General features: G+C 35.2%; 2 protein-coding genes across 3 annotated transcripts; one reads left to right on the top strand and one right to left on the bottom strand.

Moving 5' to 3' along the window:
* Positions 1-7983: 7983 nt before the first annotated feature.
* Positions 7984-8911, bottom strand: LOC127095580 (uncharacterized). The gene is made up of 2 exons (XM_051034251.1): positions 8670-8911; positions 7984-8566 (listed from the first exon to the last, which is right to left on the bottom strand). Exons 1-2 carry the CDS (start codon positions 8909-8911, stop codon positions 7984-7986), a joined length of 825 nt encoding a protein of 274 aa, XP_050890208.1.
* A 1054-nt stretch (positions 8912-9965) lies between these two features.
* Positions 9966-15894, top strand: LOC127091914 (ABC transporter B family member 21). 2 transcript variants are annotated; one of them, XM_051030655.1, is made up of 13 exons: positions 9966-10121; positions 10716-11069; positions 11164-11218; positions 11317-11492; positions 11599-11820; positions 11932-12170; positions 12271-12796; positions 12944-13217; positions 13306-14174; positions 14326-14592; positions 14679-14942; positions 15043-15336; positions 15451-15894. In XM_051030655.1, exons 2-13 carry the CDS (start codon positions 10752-10754, stop codon positions 15805-15807), a joined length of 3861 nt encoding a protein of 1286 aa, XP_050886612.1. In that variant the 5' UTR covers positions 9966-10121; positions 10716-10751; the 3' UTR covers positions 15808-15894. The 2 variants fall into 2 exon arrangements, with proteins under 2 accessions (XP_050886612.1, XP_050886611.1); XM_051030654.1 differs by lacking the exon at positions 9966-10121 and having other exon boundaries at positions 10168-11069.
* The last annotated feature ends 3823 nt before the right edge of the window (positions 15895-19717 follow it).

The raw sequence follows: 19717 nt of genomic DNA, 5'->3' as shown, positions 1-19717 counted from the left end.
TTCATCTGGCCACATCAATGAGTATAAGGGCCTCCTAGGAGCCTTGGATCACATGATTGCTCAAGCTACAAAACAAACAAAGTTAGTGACATATTTTGTGCTTTTGGTTAGTGAACAAAATAAGAAAAGCAATAATATACAATTCAAGCATGCTTGGTGGTCTCAAACCAACTCACACAAGTCCCAACCCTAGGGTAAGGAGCCAAGATGATATGATCCTTGAGGCAAATGCAAATGCAAATGAGCAATGATATGATGTCATGAGGGATCTTAGGGTCAAAATTAGGGTCTTACAGACGTGAAGTGATGGAGACGTGATTTTGTGTGTCTCGAGGAAAAAGGGAGACGTTTGTCATAATTAGATGACGTCAGCAGCGTGGGGAAAACAGGTGTACCATTAAGTAGAAGTGGAAGCGGTCAAGAACAAGTCGACATCTCAAAGATGCCATTATCTCACAAAAAATCGACATTCGAAAATGGAATCTCTGGGGGGGCATTTTGTTACCACAAGAAATCTGTAAGGCATGTTGAAGGCGTAATCAATGAAAGTGCGTTATGAATTTAAGGTTTATACCCCACCAAGGGGTGGTTTGAAAGGAAGACGTGCCTAAGATAAGAAAGAAGCTGAGAAAAACATAAGTCACCAAGAGATAAAACCGACAACAGAATCATGTTTGGTTGAAACCCATTCTGTCGACTGAAATGAAGATTGGGACTTAAGGAATTCTTGGTTGTGTCAAACATATAGGAGACAAGGTCGACCTAAATACATGGGCGGGAGAAATTTGAAATTGAAAATAACTAGCAGTTACAAGGAAAATAAGCGCCAGAATATGGAGTAGTTTGTAGATCGTGTATGGAGCAGTTTGTAGATCGTGTGGCACGACGTCTGTTATCTTTTAGAAGTTTTTTGCCTGTAGGAAGTTTCTTTAGTTTATTATAAATAGGAGATCCCACGAAGGGCTTGAGGTGTTCACTTTATACCAAAATCACTTGTAAAAAACTTCTCATTCCCAGCGCGAGGAAGCAAGAGTTTTTAAGAGTGATATGTACGTGAATCACCATATTTATTCCAATGCAACTTCCTTATTTTTCAATTGTTCCCGTTGAACACTTTATTTTAATTTCATTTACTTTCGAGTTATCACTTTACGTTGTCGTCTATGCTATCGACACTGATTCTATTACGATAATAGAATTCACCAAAAGCGTGTTCGTCGTGTACATCTTTTGAATGTTGTAGTGTTGTCGATCACGAGTCACCCATAGGCTATATCATCATTATCATTTCGTGTAGAAAAAACCTGTGCTTGTTCAATACTTTGTCAGGAGCCGTTTCTCACAAAGCTAGTTATCTGTCGAATTGAATAAGTCACACTATCACACTAGCACATGTCTTAGGATCAACTGGTCGATCCTGCAAGTAACCCTTAGTTTTAAGGCTTAGGGAGGACCATTTGTTGTTTACCAATTTCCACAGTAAACAGGTACAGGTGTTGGGGTTGTAATTATTTCTCCTAATAAAATTCCAACAAAATTCCAGTACAAAGTAGAAGGTACCTGCTCAAACAATGAGGTTGAATATGAAACCTTCATAGCAGGACTTGAAATGTTGTTGGAATTGGGGGCAACTTGAGTCGAAATAATGGGTGATTCAGAGTTGGTCATAAAGAAGATCACAAAGGAATATAGATGTATTAAGGAGAATTTAATCATGTATTTCATAATCTCCAGTCGACTGCTAAAAAGATTTGAAATGGTTTCTATTCGACACATACCTCGACTAGAAAATCAAGTGGCTAATGATTTAGCTCAGATTGCATATGGGTATAAGATTTCAAAAGAAAATTTGCATAAAGTCATTGAAGTCAGAGGAAAGGTCGTGGCAACCAGATTAATACCCCTAGACTTAGAAAAGACAAAGTTAGGATATGTTGATGAATGGAATTTTGAAATATTGGCAATAGATAATTTGACGAGTGAAGATTGGAGGAAGCCAATAATTGTGTATCTGCAGAATCCAACAACATCTACTGATCGAAAAACTAGGTATCGAGCATTGAGTTATGTTCTTTTGGGTATAGAGTTGTTTAAAAAATCTCTTGAGGGAGTTTTGCTTAAGTGCCTCCGTGAGTCAGAGGTGTACTTATCCCTTTCGAATGTACATAGTGGAGCCTGTGGAGCACACCAAGTCGGTCATAAGATGAAATGGCTTTTATTTCTCCAAGGGATGTATTATCCTACCATGTTGAAAGACTATGTTGAATTCGCAAAGGGTTGCCAAGAATGTCAGATGCATGCAGACATACAGCACGTCCCTGCAAGTGAATTACATTCTATCATCAAGCCTTGGTCATTTAAGGGTTGGGCTTTAGATTTGATTAGGGAAATTCGACCTCCATCATCTAAAAATCAAAGATATATATTTGTGGGAGTTGATTATTTTATAAAGTGGATTGAATTTATACCCTTACCAAATGTGAACCAAGAGGATGTATTTACTGGTCGGAAAATACAAGAATTTTCCAAAGAAATGAACTTTAAATTGTTAACTTTGACATATTATTATGCTCAGGACAGTGGATAAGTCGAAGCTGCCAATAAAGTGATAATTGGTTTGATTAAAAAGCATGTAGGAAATAAGACTAGGAATTGGCATAAAACTCTGGACCAGATTTTATGGGCATGTCGTACCTCTCCCAAAGAGGCCACTAAGTCGAACCCCTTTTGGCTAACGTTTGGCCATGATGTTGTTCTACCATTAAAAATTCACCTACAATCCATAAGGATTCAAAGACACCATGAACTTCCAACAGAGTCATATTGGAGCATGATGTTGGATAAATTGATTGACTTAGATGAAGAAATGTTAAATGCCTTAGAGTTGCTAAAACGGCAAAGAGAAAAGAATAGAAATCTCTTATATAAATCAGTTGTATGTAAATCAGCCCCGGGGGCTTCCTCGTCTTCAGTTAATTCATCTACAACCATGGGTTCTGGATTGCCTTCAGCCCCACCTTCTTCGCTTGAATCAGTTTCGTGACCGGAGTCGCTGGTTTGAGAATGTTGAGTGGCAGTTTTCGTTGGTGAAGCGTCGAGGTCACCAGGGGGAGGTTGGTTAATCTCACTTATAGACCCATTTTCAGATGATGGTCGATAAGTGAGTTTGCCAACACTATTTAAAACATCTGGTGCGGAGACAAACGCAAAGGAGGTTGTATTCTTGGTTCGAACAACAGTTCTTACGCCACCCTGAAATCAATACGATCAAAAATTATAAATGGTGAAAGACGGTAAACAAGTTATGTAAGGTAGAGAGAAGTTTGTTATACCTTGTCACCTTCGACCCCAGGGATGGAGTTGTCGCTCTCACTTTGGGCCGCCGCTATCTTCGCCATCTCTTCAGGAGTAGGCTCTTGGATAACAAGTGCAACCGGCCTTTTCCTTGGAAGTTTGACTGGAGGCTGGTCCGAAGCATCAGTGGCCTTTGGATGTGGCTTCCTCTTCCTAGAAGTTAGGTCGATAACCAGCGACAAATCCTCTTCGTCAGATTCTATAATGACGGGAATATCAACAGGCTTTTGGATTTTTAAGGGACTTATTGGAGGTTTTCGAGTAGCCTGAGTTAACAATGGGAATATTAGTATCATCAATATACAACAAAGACAAAAGAAACAAGAAAACAAAAGGATACCTTTACAAGCTTGTTGCCTCCTTCAGTCTTCGACTCGACTGGTCTCTTGGTGGTGGCTTTTTTAGGTGGAATCTTGATAGCTAAATGAAAACAACATAAAATAGTTAGTGTTAGCTAAGAGTAAATGGCTTTCAAGGGGAATGTACTTCGAGGGAAACCTCTTGTGTCACACCTTCATATATGTCCGATTCGATTCGGACATCTTCGATCCCTATATGAAGATGCCCTTTGAAACTGCCTAGAGTATGCTTAGTCGTAACCACCCGTTGAGCTTTTTTCTGAGATTGTTATCGAAGTATTTTAATGGAATCCCCATAAATAAAATAATCTAGAAATGGAGGGGCAAGGGCCACTCCGAAGTCAGCATTAGGTAGTGGAGGAAACTTTTGGGGAAACAATTCAAGAGTCATTTCATAGCGTTTCTCATGAGGAACATATGAGGGAACCTTTAGGTTTTCCATTTTCTTTGAAAATTTCTCTTTAAGCGTGACAGTTGCTTCGCGGATGGTTCGACTAAGATCATCAGGCCTATAGGCAGTTTCAAAGTAGCTTTGAAAAGCTTAAGTTTCTCTTATAAGTGTATAAGTGCCTTTCCTGGTCTTTTCCTGCACAAGAAGAAAAGCTTTGTCAAATAGTTGAAATGAAAGAGGTGACATCACATAATTCTTCGACGTAGTACTTAGTCTACCATTTCCCAAACTCTCGACTGTAGAGGAAACTGGGCTAAAAGTTGAATGGGGTAAGCTGGGTTCTGACAGTATATCTGGCTATTTGTTTAAGAGCAGTAGCTTTGTTATGGACTGCATTATGGAGAAAAAGACTATCCTTCTTATCATACAGGCACTTTGGAAGGACCTGAACTAACCCGAATTATCGAGCGACGAGGTTGGGTTGATAGGTTATCAAAGTAACCTGAACCTTCGAAGGGTTGAGTCGAAGGGTTAGAATCCTGGGGGTCAAAAAGGCTTCCTAAGTTAGCAAAGATTATGTCTCCTGTTTCTTGGATAAAGATGAGAAGGTCCTAGTAATCCACTTGGGACCGAATTTCCTGAAGGTGAATGGGGTCATGCTCGAAGTGAAGACATGATGCTTAGCAAACATCATGATATAGCCCATGAAAGTCGGTTGGAGGGCTTGTCCTTTATCATTTGGAGTCAGCTGACCTAACCTAGTGCCTTCGACCCTTCTATTTTGGATCTCCTCAGCATCTTCGTCGACGAGGCCTTTGTTCGGCAGGCTGGCCTCGAAAGTGGCATTTAGCCAAAGTTACAATAACCAGAAAGGGCCAGACAGAAGAAGGTTCCCTTTGTCCCCCAAATTCTTTAGTTGAGCCACTCCATCGCTCAAAGATTCATAAAGGCTTGCCAGAATCATCTCGCTTAGGCAGATATCATGCCCCACGTGTAGTTGGTTCACCAGAGTGACGTATTTCTTGGCAACTAGTAGGGATTTCGAACAAAAAATGGAGTGTGACAACCACAAGGCTAAGAAGGCTATATGCTCCACGTCGGAGACAATGTCAATATCTTTATCATGACAATGAGCAATGTGTGTCGGGTATGCTGCTCTGTTGGTCGAAAAGGTGATGGTGTTCAGTAGGCTTCAACCCTGTGATAACGGCCATGTCAAAAAGGGCTGGCATGGCCATACCATAGGGAAGGTGGAAGGTGTAATGTGTAATGTCCCATAAGTACAACGAGGAAATCAACATGGGAATGTTGTAATCTAAATTCAGTTTCGACAACATAATCAGGTCATATATTCCTATGTCTTTCCAAGCCTAGGCTTTAGCTTTCTCTACTTTGGTTAACTAGTTTAGGTAATCAGTAAGATCTTTAAAGGTGGGAGTAATACGAAAGGCTCTGAAACCATTATTCATAAATCTCAGATATATAATATCCCCATCCTTAGGGTTTTCAGTGGAGGTGGTTTCAGTTCTAGGGTTTCTAGCTTGCCATATGGGTTTACATTTGTGGTAAGAGGGAAAGAATTCTCTAAGCTTACTAGCATCAACATCTAAATCAGCTAAGGGCCCAGATAATGCATAAGTCTTTTTAGAAACAGAAATAGGAATGAGTACCTGAGAAGCATAAATTTTGCGTTGTTCTTCTGTCTGGGGCTTTGGTATGTATTGTCGGTTGCTAACCGCGAGTGGAGAAGACAACGTGGGGAATGGAGGAAGTTCAGAGATCTTATTTGGAGCTTTTGTCCTGTTGGTGGTGGTTTTGACAGAGACACATGTTCCCTTAAGAGCTTTGCTTGAGGTTGCCATTGTTAGAGCTTGAAGGAAATCTGGGTTTAGTTGAAGAATGTTTGAAGAAAGGAAAGCTAGAGTGTTTGGAAATTCAGAAGGCGTAAAAAATGTGAAATGGGTAAGTTGGTGAGTTTTATAGGCATGCTTGGAAGAGAGAGCGTTTCAAACCAGTATTCATGATTGACTAGTTAGTGAGACACATGTCTCCCTTGGGCAGTGTAATGGAGATGTCAATTAATGTTGTAGCCCATGATTTCCTAGAGTCTAGGAAACGTAATGAGTGAAAAGATTCGGCTGTGGTCGGAAAAGACGTGGGTAGGAAAAAGTCAATGATGCCTCTGACGTCACCAGACAAGTTGGAGAAACTGAAAAGTTTTGCTAACATTGGGACATTTGGCACAATATCAGAGTTATTAAGGCGTCGAAACAAGGTCTCAAAAAATGTCTTTTTGTCACAAGTGTCGAAAAATACCATTTTTGGAGGGCAATTTGTTAGCTCATATTTTCGACGCCCATTAAGAATTACCAAAACAAAATAAAGGAAATTATATGTGTAACTATTTTTGACCAGTTGGGGGTGATTCGACTGGACAAGGGTAATAAGGGTCAGCATACAGTTGAGATTCCAGAAAAGGTCTCTTAAAGAAGGTTAAAAATGGCTTTCGATCAAAGATTCAAAACTCAAATAAGGGATGGAACTTCGCCCTCATCAGAAATCGTTGAGAGCACACGTGGAGCATATTAGATAAATACGCACATGCAAGGCGCCATATGTCTCGACGTGATTGAAGAACCATCAGAAACAGTTATCTCGATTCAATATAAATATAGGATCTTAGTGTTAGAAAAGTGTGTATCAAAGTATGTACAAAAACCTGTAAATTTACCAAGTACTCATGTGAAGAAGAATCATAAATCACAAAATGTACGTTTGTTTACACCATTGTTAGTTACTTCAAAGCAATATAAATTTATCTTTACTTTTTCCAGAAATATAATTCCTTACTTCTTCATTCCAAACACCCTCCTTTTACTTTGTCATTTACAGTTTTAAGATTTCCTTGCTTTTTTCCTTGCTTTCAACATTTACTTTACAGTCTTAAGATTTCCTTACTTTCAATATTTACTTCGTCATTTACAAGTCCTTTACAATATCTCTCGTTCATATCACCCTTTTTATTAGTTTTCAAACTCTAATTTTGCGCTTATTATTGGAGCATTCGCTACTACCAAAATTCATTTTCAAAATAATTAACACATGTCCTAGGATCAATCTGATTGATCCTGCAAGTAACCAAATTTAGAAATTTGGAAGATCAACGATTGTTTACCAATTTTCAAGGTAAACAGTATGTCCAAAGTTTTTCACTAAAATCATTTATGAGTTTGACAAAGTATTTGTTACCTCCAATCAAATCTACTTGGATAGGACCACATACATCAAAGTATATCACTTCAAGAATTGCCTTCGACTTAATTTTTGCATCTTCACTGAGGTTATTCTTGTGTTTCTTTTCCTGAACACATTCTTCACACACTTCATTTGGAGAGTTAATTTCTGATAATCCTGAATCCATGTTTCTTCTTTTCATATTTCTTATGTCTTTAAAGTTGAGATGGCCAAGTATGTAGTGTCATAGCAATTCATCTCTACTCACTATAGTTTCCATACACTTATCCTCCATCACATATAGTTCAATCTTGAAGGTTCTGTTTTAAGACATAGGTGCCTTAAAGATTAATCTACCACCCGAGTCGAGAACTCTCATCATCTTATCTTTGATCAACACCTTGTAATTCTTCTCGATCAGTTTCCATATGTTGAGCAAATTGCTTTTCATGCCTGGTATGAGTACAATACATTGGAAATCACTGACCTTTTTTCATCTTTCCTCATGATTAGAACATCAATACCTTCCGTAGTCAGGTTATTATCATTTATGAATTTTACCTTGTTCTTCATCGAGGGACTTATATTTTCAAACCAATCTTTCCTTCCAGTCATGTGTGATGAGCATCCCGAGTCTAAGTACCATTAGTCCTTGAATCTTCCTTTATCTTTCACTGTGACCATCACCAACATCTCTTCTTCTCCGTGCCTCTCAATTTTTGCATCGGTTTCTTGATTGTTTCTTTTGTTTTCAGGATAATCACTAGCATAGTGAACATGCTTTTGATAATTGTAGCATTGAATGTGACTCTTATCAGATTTTCTTCCACCACCTCTTCCTCTACCTGCACCACCATCTTTGTGATTTCTTTGGTTTAAGGTTCTTCTTTGATTCATTGTATTTCCTTCTTGTTGGTTACCTCTACCATTTGAATTGTTGTATCCTTTTACACCTCTGTTACTGTTCCATCTTCCTTTGTCTTTCTGTTCTTTTGATGATTTCGCATGGAAAGCTACATCACCTTTCGTTTTCCCTACAAATCTTCCATCCATTCTTTGTTCATGAGATTCAAGCGTTCCTTGGAGCTCTTCTTTTGTCATGCTTGAAAAATCTTTCGATTCTTCTATGGCTACTACCACATGATCGAATTTTGGAGCTAATGACCTTAAATCTTTGAAACTATCGATCTTATCCTCAATACTTCTCCACACACCTTGATTTGATTCACTAGTTTCGTAACCATAGTGAAGAAATCAGGCACACTTTCAGTTTCTTCCATATGAAGCAATTCATACATTCTTTTTTGAGTTTGTAACTTCGCCTCTTTCACCTTCTAACACCTCCAAACGATTTCTCTAGGATGTCCCATGCTTCCTTTGCTGAGTCTGCATCACCAATTTTCTCAAAGTTGTGTGGATCAACACATTGATGGATTACAAAGATAACTTTATAATCTTTCTTCTTTAAATCTTTGTGTGCAGTCTTTTGTTCATCCGTTACATTCTCTCCAATTGATGTTACTTCATTCTTTATAAGATCCCAAAGATTATGATAGTAGAGGAAAACATTCATCAGCTTACACTAATTTTCATAATTCTTACCATTCAAGATTGGAAGGTTAGTTCGAAAATTCCCGTTCGGATGATTCATTGTGTTATGCTTCCCAAGAATCGCACGCAGTGCTCTAGATACCAGATGTTGGAAATTAACCCCAATCTTGATTGAACGAGAATCAATCTTTTTGATTGATCGTTCTTCTCGTTTCCCACTCTTCACTCGAGTGATTCAACCACTCATTGGTTGCAAGATAATTCCCGTGCACAATGATATGCGAAGAAAAGAAATATGTGAAAGTGAATTGGGAAAGAGAAGAGAAATTAGGGTTTTGAGAGAGAGGAAAGAAGATGGATCAAATTCTATAGAGTTTCTTTTTGCGTTTATTCTAACTGAATTTCCCTGATACAATAACTTACAATAGTAGGATATCTTTCCATTTATAGATGAGATTACTTGCACATCAAATAATCTCTAATTAATTCATCTACCAAATATTAAATTTTAACTTTGTCAAAATTTACTTTTTCCATAACTATATGATTCAAATTTGACTCTATCAAATCTTAACACGCTTATCCTATAGAATTACATATTTATGAAACATTAACTAACCCACCCATAAGTTTTAGAAAAGGTATGAAACTCAAGAAACAACATATGATGGTATTTTATGACGATGAAAAATACCAACATAATTTTAAATAAGCAAAGTTTTTTTGAACGGATGAGATAACCAAGTTAACCAAGTTATTCTTTTTAAAATATACTAATTTATAAACGAATGTATAAAGGTGTGCAAAACAGAGTGTATACACACACAGTAATATAATTTACAATACAATACAATACTTCAAATATCAAATCATTTTTTTTCTATATAAAATTCCAATAGAACTATACAAGTCATCCATGACGAATGAAGATACCCATTCCACGATATTAATGCCATGGTTAGTAATTAGTAGTCTCCTACCACCAAAGAATTCGATACTTGCGCTTTAAGCAATAATAACAGTCAAATATACTATTGCACTACCATAGAATATTATATATCCCCACTAAATCAAATCAACCATAACATATATTCAACTATACTACTTATATATTTCATTATATAACCTTATAAATTCAGATCTAAGTTACCTACTCTTTTTTGTCAACCCATCATTCAAATTATATCACCACCTCTCTTGTTCTTTCCTTCTTTCTGTGTCTCTTCACACAGGTCTCTTCATTCATATTCTTCCATTTATACATTTCTGTTTTAATCTTCATCAAGTTATAACTGTTTAGTTATAACTTCATCATCTTTTTTTTTACCTCTATAATTTGAAACTTTTTTTTTGAAAAAGAAATGCAGCATTTTTGGGAGATAGCTACAAATAGCATGTTAGCAGCCCTAACTTTCTCGGCTAGATCCGTTGACTCATACATGAAACATCTATTTTTGTTTTCGCATTTATTTTGATGAAAACTTGTTGTTCACATTTGTTGCTTTTTTTGGATAATTCCAAGTGAGTAAACCTGAATACATGTTCATAAGATAGCTGTGTGAACCAATCTTACTTGGAAGCATTAAGAAGCACACGTTTTAGTTTATCAAGTAGTTACCAAATCATCTTTTTTGTTGCTTCACGTTTTCTAAGCGTTCCTACTTCCGTTCACGTTTAGTCAAAGAAACTTTTACTTAGTTTTTTAAATGACAACTCTGTCCTCAAACTTTATCACCTTTAAAAACCACTTTTCCTTTTCAATTCAACCTTCAAACATGTACTATAGATAGTTTATTAATTAACAAGCTAATTTTTGTTTTTCATAGTTTGAGAAGCTGATTACAAGAGATTATTGATCTGAGATGGATGTGGAGAATGGTAGTGATGAGATAGGAAATAATCATAAGCATGATGAAGCAACAACTTCTGAAAAGAATGGTGTAGAAACAAGTACAAAGGGTGAAAAGGAGAAAGAAAAGGAAAAACAAGAGACAGTTCCATTTCACAAATTATTCACTTTTGCAGATTCTACAGACATTTTGTTAATGGTGGTTGGAACTATAGGTGCTGTTGGAAACGGTTTGGGTTTACCTCTCATGACTTTGTTGTTTGGTCAAATGATAAATAGTTTCGGTAGTAACCAAAGTAACATAGATGATGTTGTTGAACAAGTGTCCAAGGTAAAATAGAAATCATGCAACAAAATTATATTAATAATGAATGAATTCATTAATGACAGTTTTTGATTTATTTTGATGATGAAATTCATTACAGGTATCTCTGAGATTTGTTTATTTGGCCGTAGGATGTGGTGTGGCAGCATTTTTACGTAAGTATATATATTTTGTAATTTAGATGATGATGATAGTTTTATAGATATATGAAGAAAAAAGATACTAAAATTGTGAATTGTTTTTCTGTTTTAAGAGGTGAGTTGTTGGATGGTCACCGGAGAAAGACAAGCGGCGAGAATTAGAGGATTGTATTTGAAAACAATACTAAGACAAGATGTTGCATTCTTTGATAAAGAAACAAACACAGGAGAAGTTGTAGGAAGAATGTCTGGTGATACTGTTCTAATTCAAGATGCCATGGGTGAGAAGGTATGAATTTTGGAGATGAATGTAGATTATGATTTTGGAGTAAAAGGTTAGATAGTTTGAATTTAATTTACTGATTGAAGGTTAAATTTTGTGTTTGAGAAAACAGGTTGGGAAATTTCTGCAGCTGATAGCAACATTCATTGGTGGTTTTGCAATAGCATTTACCAAAGGGTGGCTTCTTACTCTTGTTATGATGTCGACTCTTCCGCTTCTCGCTGTGTCAGGTGCTGCCATGGCTGTTATCATAGGGAAGATGGCTTCTAAAGGCCAAACCGCTTATGCGAAAGCTGCACATGTTGTTGAACAAACAATTGGCTCAATAAGAACGGTATGTTGTTAGATATTTGACAAATTCTTTAACTTATGAGTTGTATTTGGTTATGCCATCAAAATTGTAACAAACATGTATTCTAACTACTTGTCTTGTGTATTTGTTCAGGTTGCATCCTTTACTGGCGAAAAGCAAGCAGTGTCTAGTTATAAAGTATTTCTTGTAGATGCTTACAAATCAGGAGTTTTTGAAGGTACTATAGCTGGAGTAGGCTTAGGCACAGTTATGTTTGTTATTTTCTGTGGTTATGCTTTAGCTGTATGGTTTGGTGCGAAGATGATAATCGAAAAAGGATATAATGGCGGCACCGTGATTAATGTGATTATCGCCGTGTTAACTGCTTCCATGTAAGTAATCATAATTTGTATGCCTTTTTGTTGACAAGCAAGTTTGAGAACTTCTTATTCAGATGATTTTTTCTTATGATGGATATGTATTTTTTTTTAGGTCTCTAGGCCAGGCATCACCAAGTCTGAGTGCTTTTGCGGCGGGTCAGGCGGCGGCTTACAAAATGTTTGAGACAATTAAGAGGAAACCAGAGATAGATACTTATGATCCAAATGGAAAAACATTGGAAGACATTCAAGGTCAAGTTGAGTTAAAGGAAGTTTATTTTAGTTATCCTGCAAGACCCGAAGAGCTGATATTCAATGGATTCTCTCTTCATATACCGAGCGGTACAACTGCGGCGTTAGTTGGACAAAGTGGAAGTGGAAAGTCCACAGTTATCAGTTTGGTAGAAAGATTCTATGATCCACAGGCGGGTGAAGTTCTTATTGATGGTATTAACTTGAAAGAGTTTCAGCTCAGATGGATCAGAGGGAAAATCGGTCTTGTCAGCCAGGAGCCGGTGTTGTTTTCTTCCAGCATTAAGGAGAACATTGCTTACGGTAAAGATGGTGCGACAATTGAAGAGATAAGATCTGCATCTGAACTTGCAAATGCTGCCAAATTCATTGATAAATTGCCACAGGTTCTAAATTCTAACCAAATTCTGATACATATTATTAATAACTAACTTTATCTCTAATAAGAAAAGTTTAGTACATCAATTTCAAAATTAATACTAATTGATATTTCTGGATTTCTGACCTTGGAGCTTTTTAATTTTTGAATCCAGGGATTGGATACAATGGTTGGTGACCACGGAACTCAGCTATCTGGTGGGCAGAAGCAGCGCATTGCCATCGCAAGGGCAATCCTTAAGAATCCAAGAATTCTTCTTCTAGATGAAGCTACAAGTGCACTTGATGCAGAATCTGAAAGAGTAGTTCAAGAGGCTCTAGATAGGATCATGGTCAATCGAACCACGGTTGTTGTTGCACATCGCTTGAGTACAATTAGAAATGCTGACATGATTGCTGTGATCCATAGAGGGAAAATGGTTGAGAAAGGTATCATAAATATTCAATTCATTCATAGAGTATAATTCAAATTATCAGAATCTTGTTTATGCATATTTTTTATTTGTATATTGATCAGGAACACACTCAGAATTACTAAAGGATCCTGAAGGAGCTTATTCACAACTCATACGCTTACAAGAAGTAAACCGAGAATCAGACGAAACTTCCGATAATAACGGCAAGAGACAACTTTCTGCAGAATCCTTTAGACATTCGAGTCAAAAGAAGTCGCTTCAAAGATCTATCAGTAGGGGATCATCTTTAGGAAATAGCAGTCGCCATTCATTTTCAGTTTCATTCGGTTTACCGACAGGTGTTAATGTCGCTGATCCTGAAATTGAAGATTTACCAACCAAAGAAAAAGCACAAGAAATTCCACTAAGCCGCCTTGCTTCCCTCAACAAGCCAGAGATTCCAGTTCTACTTATTGGATGTTTAGCTGCCATAGGAAACGGTGTTATACTTCCAATATTCGGTGTTCTGATTTCTAGTATCATCAAAACATTTTATGAACCATTTGATGAAATGAAAAAGGATTCCAAGTTTTGGGCGATAATGTTTATGCTCCTTGGTCTTGCATCATTGGTGGTGATTCCAGCCCGTGGTTATTTTTTCTCTGTGGCCGGATGCAAGTTAATCGAACGTATCAGGCTGATATGTTTTGAGAAGGTGGTGAGCATGGAGGTAGGTTGGTTCGATGAGCCTGAAAACTCTAGCGGTGCTGTCGGTGCAAGGCTCTCGGCAGATGCTGCTTCCGTGCGCGCGCTTGTTGGTGATGCACTAGGACTGTTGGTTCAGAATTTGGCTACTGCATTGGCTGGTTTGATTATTGCTTTCGTTGCGAGCTGGCAGCTCGCGTTGATTATTCTTGTCTTGATTCCTCTCATTGGAGTCAATGGCTATGTTCAAATGAAATTCATGAAGGGATTCAGTGCTGATGCAAAGGTGAGACAAATTGCATTGTTTAAGTTATCATGAGACAAATTCTTAATCTAGTAACCAGGAATAAGAATAAGTCAAAACCTTAACATAATTTCTATCAAAATTTTAGATATGACTCTGACTTATTTTACTAATGGGAATTGGATTGGTGCAGATGATGTACGAGGAGGCTAGTCAAGTTGCAAATGATGCAGTTGGAAGCATAAGAACTGTGGCATCTTTCTGTGCTGAAGATAAGGTTATGGAACTATATAGGAAGAAATGTGAAGGTCCCATGAAAACAGGAATAAGGCAAGGAATAATCAGTGGAACAGGCTTTGGAGTTTCGTTTTTCTTATTGTTTTGTGTCTATGCAACAAGTTTCTACGCAGGAGCTAGACTCGTGAAAGCTGGGGACGCAACATTTTCCGATGTTTTCCGGGTACTAAATCTTTCCTACTAGTAGTAAAATCTCATTAGGATCAAATCAAGTCTCTTAGAAAGGAATACTATTTTCTTGTCTTGCAGGTTTTCTTCGCATTAACTATGGCGGCTATTGGTGTTTCTCAGTCAAGTTCCTTTGCTCCTGATTCGAGTAAAGCAAAATCAGCTACAGCTTCCATATTTGGAATGATTGATAAGAAATCAAAGATAGATCCAAGTGATGAATCCGGTACAACTCTAGATAGCGTCAAAGGCGAAATTGAACTTCGTCATATAAGCTTCAAGTATCCGTCTAGGCCAGATATTCCGATTTTCCGAGACCTCAACTTGACCATTCATTCTGGCAAGGTAAAAGCCCGTTTACTTATCATGTACTATTTGAAAAAGCATTTTGTAGAAAAAACTAATAGTTAGTTAGTTAGTTACCCTTCAAAATTGTTTTTCACAGACAGTAGCACTTGTTGGTGAAAGTGGAAGCGGGAAATCAACGGTGATTGCTTTGTTGCAAAGATTTTATGATCCTGATTCAGGTGTCATCACACTCGACGGAATAGAAATTCGCGAATTACAGCTTAAGTGGTTAAGACAACAGATGGGCCTCGTAAGCCAAGAGCCGGTATTATTCAATGACACAATCCGTGCGAATATCGCCTATGGAAAAGGTGGCAATGCAACTGAGGCAGAAATCATAGCCGCATCTGAATTAGCCAATGCTCACAGATTCATCAGTGGCTTACAACATGTACAAATAAATACTTTCTACAAACACATCATTTTTTTTGCTTTCGGTGCTTATTATTTTTGTTTAGTCACTGTTAATATTGAGTCATTTTGGTGGAATGTTTTGACTTTACAGGGTTATGATACAGTAGTGGGAGAGAGGGGAACTCAATTATCAGGTGGACAGAAACAAAGGGTGGCCATTGCACGTGCAATAATCAAAAGTCCAAAGATATTGTTACTTGACGAGGCCACAAGTGCATTAGACGCTGAGTCAGAGAGAGTTGTTCAAGATGCATTGGACAAAGTAATGGTGAATAGGACCACTGTGGTTGTGGCACATCGTTTATCAACAATTAAAAACGCAGATGTTATTGCGGTTGTCAAGAATGGAGTTATAGTTGAAAAAGGAAGACATGAAACACTTATTAATGTGAAGGATGGATTCTATGCTTCCTTAGTTCAACTTCATACAAGTGCTAAAACAGTATGAGTTTAACTACTTTGTTGCATCACATTAAAAATTTTCTTTTTTTTGAGAAATTCAATTGAAATATAGATCAATACATATTTTTGTTTACCTTTTCTTGTAAAAAATATTATTCAGGTTATTGTAATCATGTATGAATAGGAAAGAATAAGAGGTTAATTTGACCACGAGTCAAATAAAAAATGTGGAAAGTGTCACGTAACAAGTTTTCTTATGACCGTAAAATAAAATAATCCTAAAAAAGTAGTACTCATTTTGTCTAAGAAAGGTGAGATTCATATTCATAGGGTAACAATGAAAGAACAACAACTAAAGTATAAAACGTCATGCATGACGAAAGTGTGGAATCTTTAATTAATTCTTCAATATTATAATCAGAAAGTGGAATTCAATATTACAACCAAAAAGAAAAAAATAGTCAAAATATCGAGATATCTGTTTTAGGATTAATTATCTATTTATAATAACATTAGTTACTTTTTAATTCTATCTTTTAACTAATAATACTTTTATTATTAACCTATCAATATTTTCCGTTTTGTATCTGATAATATTAAATATATTGATGCTTGAAGTGAATAATTTTATAAAAAATATTTTTATTTAGTATCTTGTTGTTTAAAACTATAATATTTTATTAATTTAAAAGAATTGAATGCATGTAGACGGAGAGAGTACGATCGCCACATAGTTGAATTGATAAAAAGCAACAAGTGTTATTATTTATTAATGAGTTGAATTTTACCTATTTTTAGTGTAATTAATAAGTTGAATTCTAGAGGATAGTGACACTTTTATAAAAAATGTGCAAGATATATTAACGTATGTTTAATCATAATTAAAATAATTTAATAAATTATTAATTATAATTAAATAGCAGTTAAATATTCATTAAAGAGTTGTTTGGTCTAAGGGTTCTTGAAATGGGAGAAGATGATTCCACATGAGATGAATGATTTCTTCCAATAAAGTAACAATCCAAAGGAGAAAATAACAAAAATGTAGATTTGGGGAAGGAGATGATAATGAAGACGTCACAATGGTGGAGATTGATAAGGCAAGAGGAAACACCATAATGGTAAGGAAGTCATTGATAAGATTTAATTAGGGTTCCAATCCAAAAACAAAAAGAGGAGAGATAGTTCACTCACAATTCTCTTGAAAGAGAAAACTCAATTAATTTCAAACTTATCTCAAATGTGATTACAAGACTTTTCTAAACTTAAATGAGGCATAAGCATCACTTTCTAAACCGATATTGACTTACATCATATTGTCCTAAAATAAGTTAAATGAAGCAAACATCAACTAATTCTTAATTAAAACTAGTATATTCCCAAATAAAAACTAAATAGAATTATTACAAAATAAATTAAAATAAAATATTTAATTCTCTTTTTTATGCTCTTGATCAATCCTCATCTTTCCCTCTTTCTTGAAGAAATTCAACCAAGAATTAAAGCTTCGTTATACTCTTCATGAAGAAAGAATCCAAATTAACGATGATATTTATCGGGGTCAAATGAAAATTGTGGAAAAACTCCAAATATACCGGATAGGTAAAACACTATTTCACCTTTTTCATTCAATATTCCAAACATATTCTTTTCTAAGATAGAAATTTTTAAAAGAAGAGAAAAAATTATACTTCAATTTAACAAGAGATGCATCAATTAAATAGTAGAAGAATATAAGTTGTTAGAGCTCAAGTTAAGCATTTCTTTACAACAACAAAAATTGAGGAATCATCTACCAATTATCTTCAAGCACTAACTTTGCTTCAGTCACATCGCTCTCTTTTTTTTATCAATATTTTATGATAATTCCTCCTTAATAACCACTTCTTCAACCTCTTCCTCAAAAGAATTATCAAAATTAGACAAAGGTTTAGGGTGAGAAAATATAATGGAGCTTACGATTTTTGTTGGAATAATGCTTTCTCTCTCTCTCTCTTATTTCCTCCTTTTCTATCAAAGTTAACTTCTCTATTTTTCTTGCTACTCTTTTATGCGCATTGCACCATAAAAAAATATTATATTTGGTATACTTAAAGAACTTGATGTCAAATAAAATATTCTTAGTTGAAATTTTTTTGCTTATTCTATTTTTAATAAATTGAAAACTTCATTTTGATTTATGTTAATAACTTTTTTTTAATAAGACTTTTAACCTATCATTATCTCCCCCTTCTCATCTACCAAGTTATTCTTAGTATATCCTTAAATTTGAAATAAATAAAAAATCATCATTATTTTATTTAAAATAATAGGAAGACAAATGAAATTTTGGTCCATTAAATAAATACTATTAAGGTAAATTACAATTTTTTTATTAAAAAGTTTAATTTGAGTTTCAATTCCATTCAACTTTCTCAAATAGAAAGTCAAACTAAAATCTTATTAATATAAAATATTCATATTCAACGTTCATGACTACATATTTGGGAGTACATTAAAAGGTAATTAAAATTGTAGCATACTAGTTCATATTTAATTTAGGAGTACATTAATAATATTAGATAATTTAAGTATATCAAATATGTTTATTTTATTATAAAAACATCAATAAACTATTTGAATAACTTTTAACCAAAATTTATTTTATTATAAAAACATCAAGTTATTTAAGTATACCAAATATAATATTTTTTCATGGTGCAATGCGTAACTATTATTTAATTACTTAATATTATTTTATTTAACTTTGCAGAAATATCCCAGTGATAAGTTTTACTAATTTATTAATCTACTGTAATTATACACGGTATATTATATATATGATGAAACAAGTTTACATGAAGGGTTTGTGGTGTAGTGGTAATGTGTTTGACTCCAGATTAGAAGGTTGCGTGTTTGATTCCTATTGGCTTCAAAATTAAGTTTTCTTTTCACAAGCAACACTCAGGCGCCATGTTGCCCAATGCATGTGCACCAATGCTTCTGGTGCCTCCTCTTAATGGTATGGGGGTGCGCCTATTCATTTGGCGCATCCTCTATAAACTTGGTTATTTTAGTTTTTTTTTTTTGAAAAATTTGGTTATTTTTAAAAAAAAATCCTCGTATGTTTAATCATAATTAAAATATTTTAATAAATTATTAATTACAATTAAATCACAGTTAAATATTCATTAAAGAGTTGTTTGGTCTAAGGGTTCTTGATATGGGAGAAGATGATTCCACATGAGATGAATGACAACAAAGTAACAATCCAAAGGAGAAAATAACAAAAATATAGATTTGGGGAAGAAGATGATAAGGAAGACGTCACAATCATGGAGGTTGATAAGGCAAGAGGAAACACCATAATGGTAACGAAGTCATTGATAAGATTTAATTAGGGTTCCAATCCAAAAACCAAAAAGAGGAGAGATAGTTCACTCACAATTCTCGTGAAAGAGAAAACTCAATTAATTTCAAACTTATCTCAAATGTGATTACAAGACTTTTCTAAACTTAAATGAGGCATAAGCACCACTTTCTAAACCCATATTGACTTACATTATATTGTCCTAAAATAAGTTAAATGAAGCAAACATCAACTAATTCTTAATTAAAACTAGTATATTCCCAAATAAAAACTAAATAGAATTATTACAAAATAATTTAAAATAAAATATTTAATTCTCTTTTTTATGCTCTTGATTGATCCTCATCATTCCCTCTTCCTTGAAGAAATTCAACCACGAATTTAAGCTTCGTTATACTCTTCATGAAGAAAGAATCCAAATTAACGATGATTTAAGCTTCGTTATACTCTTCATGAAGAAAGAATCCAAATTAACGATGATATTTATCGGGATCAAATAAAAATTGTGGAAAAACTCCAAATATACCATATAGGTGAAACACCATTTCACCTTTTTCATTCAATATTCCAACATATTCTTTTCTAAGATAGAAATTTTTAAAAGAAG

The sequence above is a fragment of the Lathyrus oleraceus genome, chromosome 6 (genome assembly GCF_024323335.1).
Source record: "Lathyrus oleraceus cultivar Zhongwan6 chromosome 6, CAAS_Psat_ZW6_1.0, whole genome shotgun sequence".
Lineage (NCBI taxonomy): Eukaryota > Viridiplantae > Streptophyta > Magnoliopsida > Fabales > Fabaceae > Lathyrus > Lathyrus oleraceus.
This window is presented reverse-complemented; position numbering and strand designations above follow the sequence as displayed.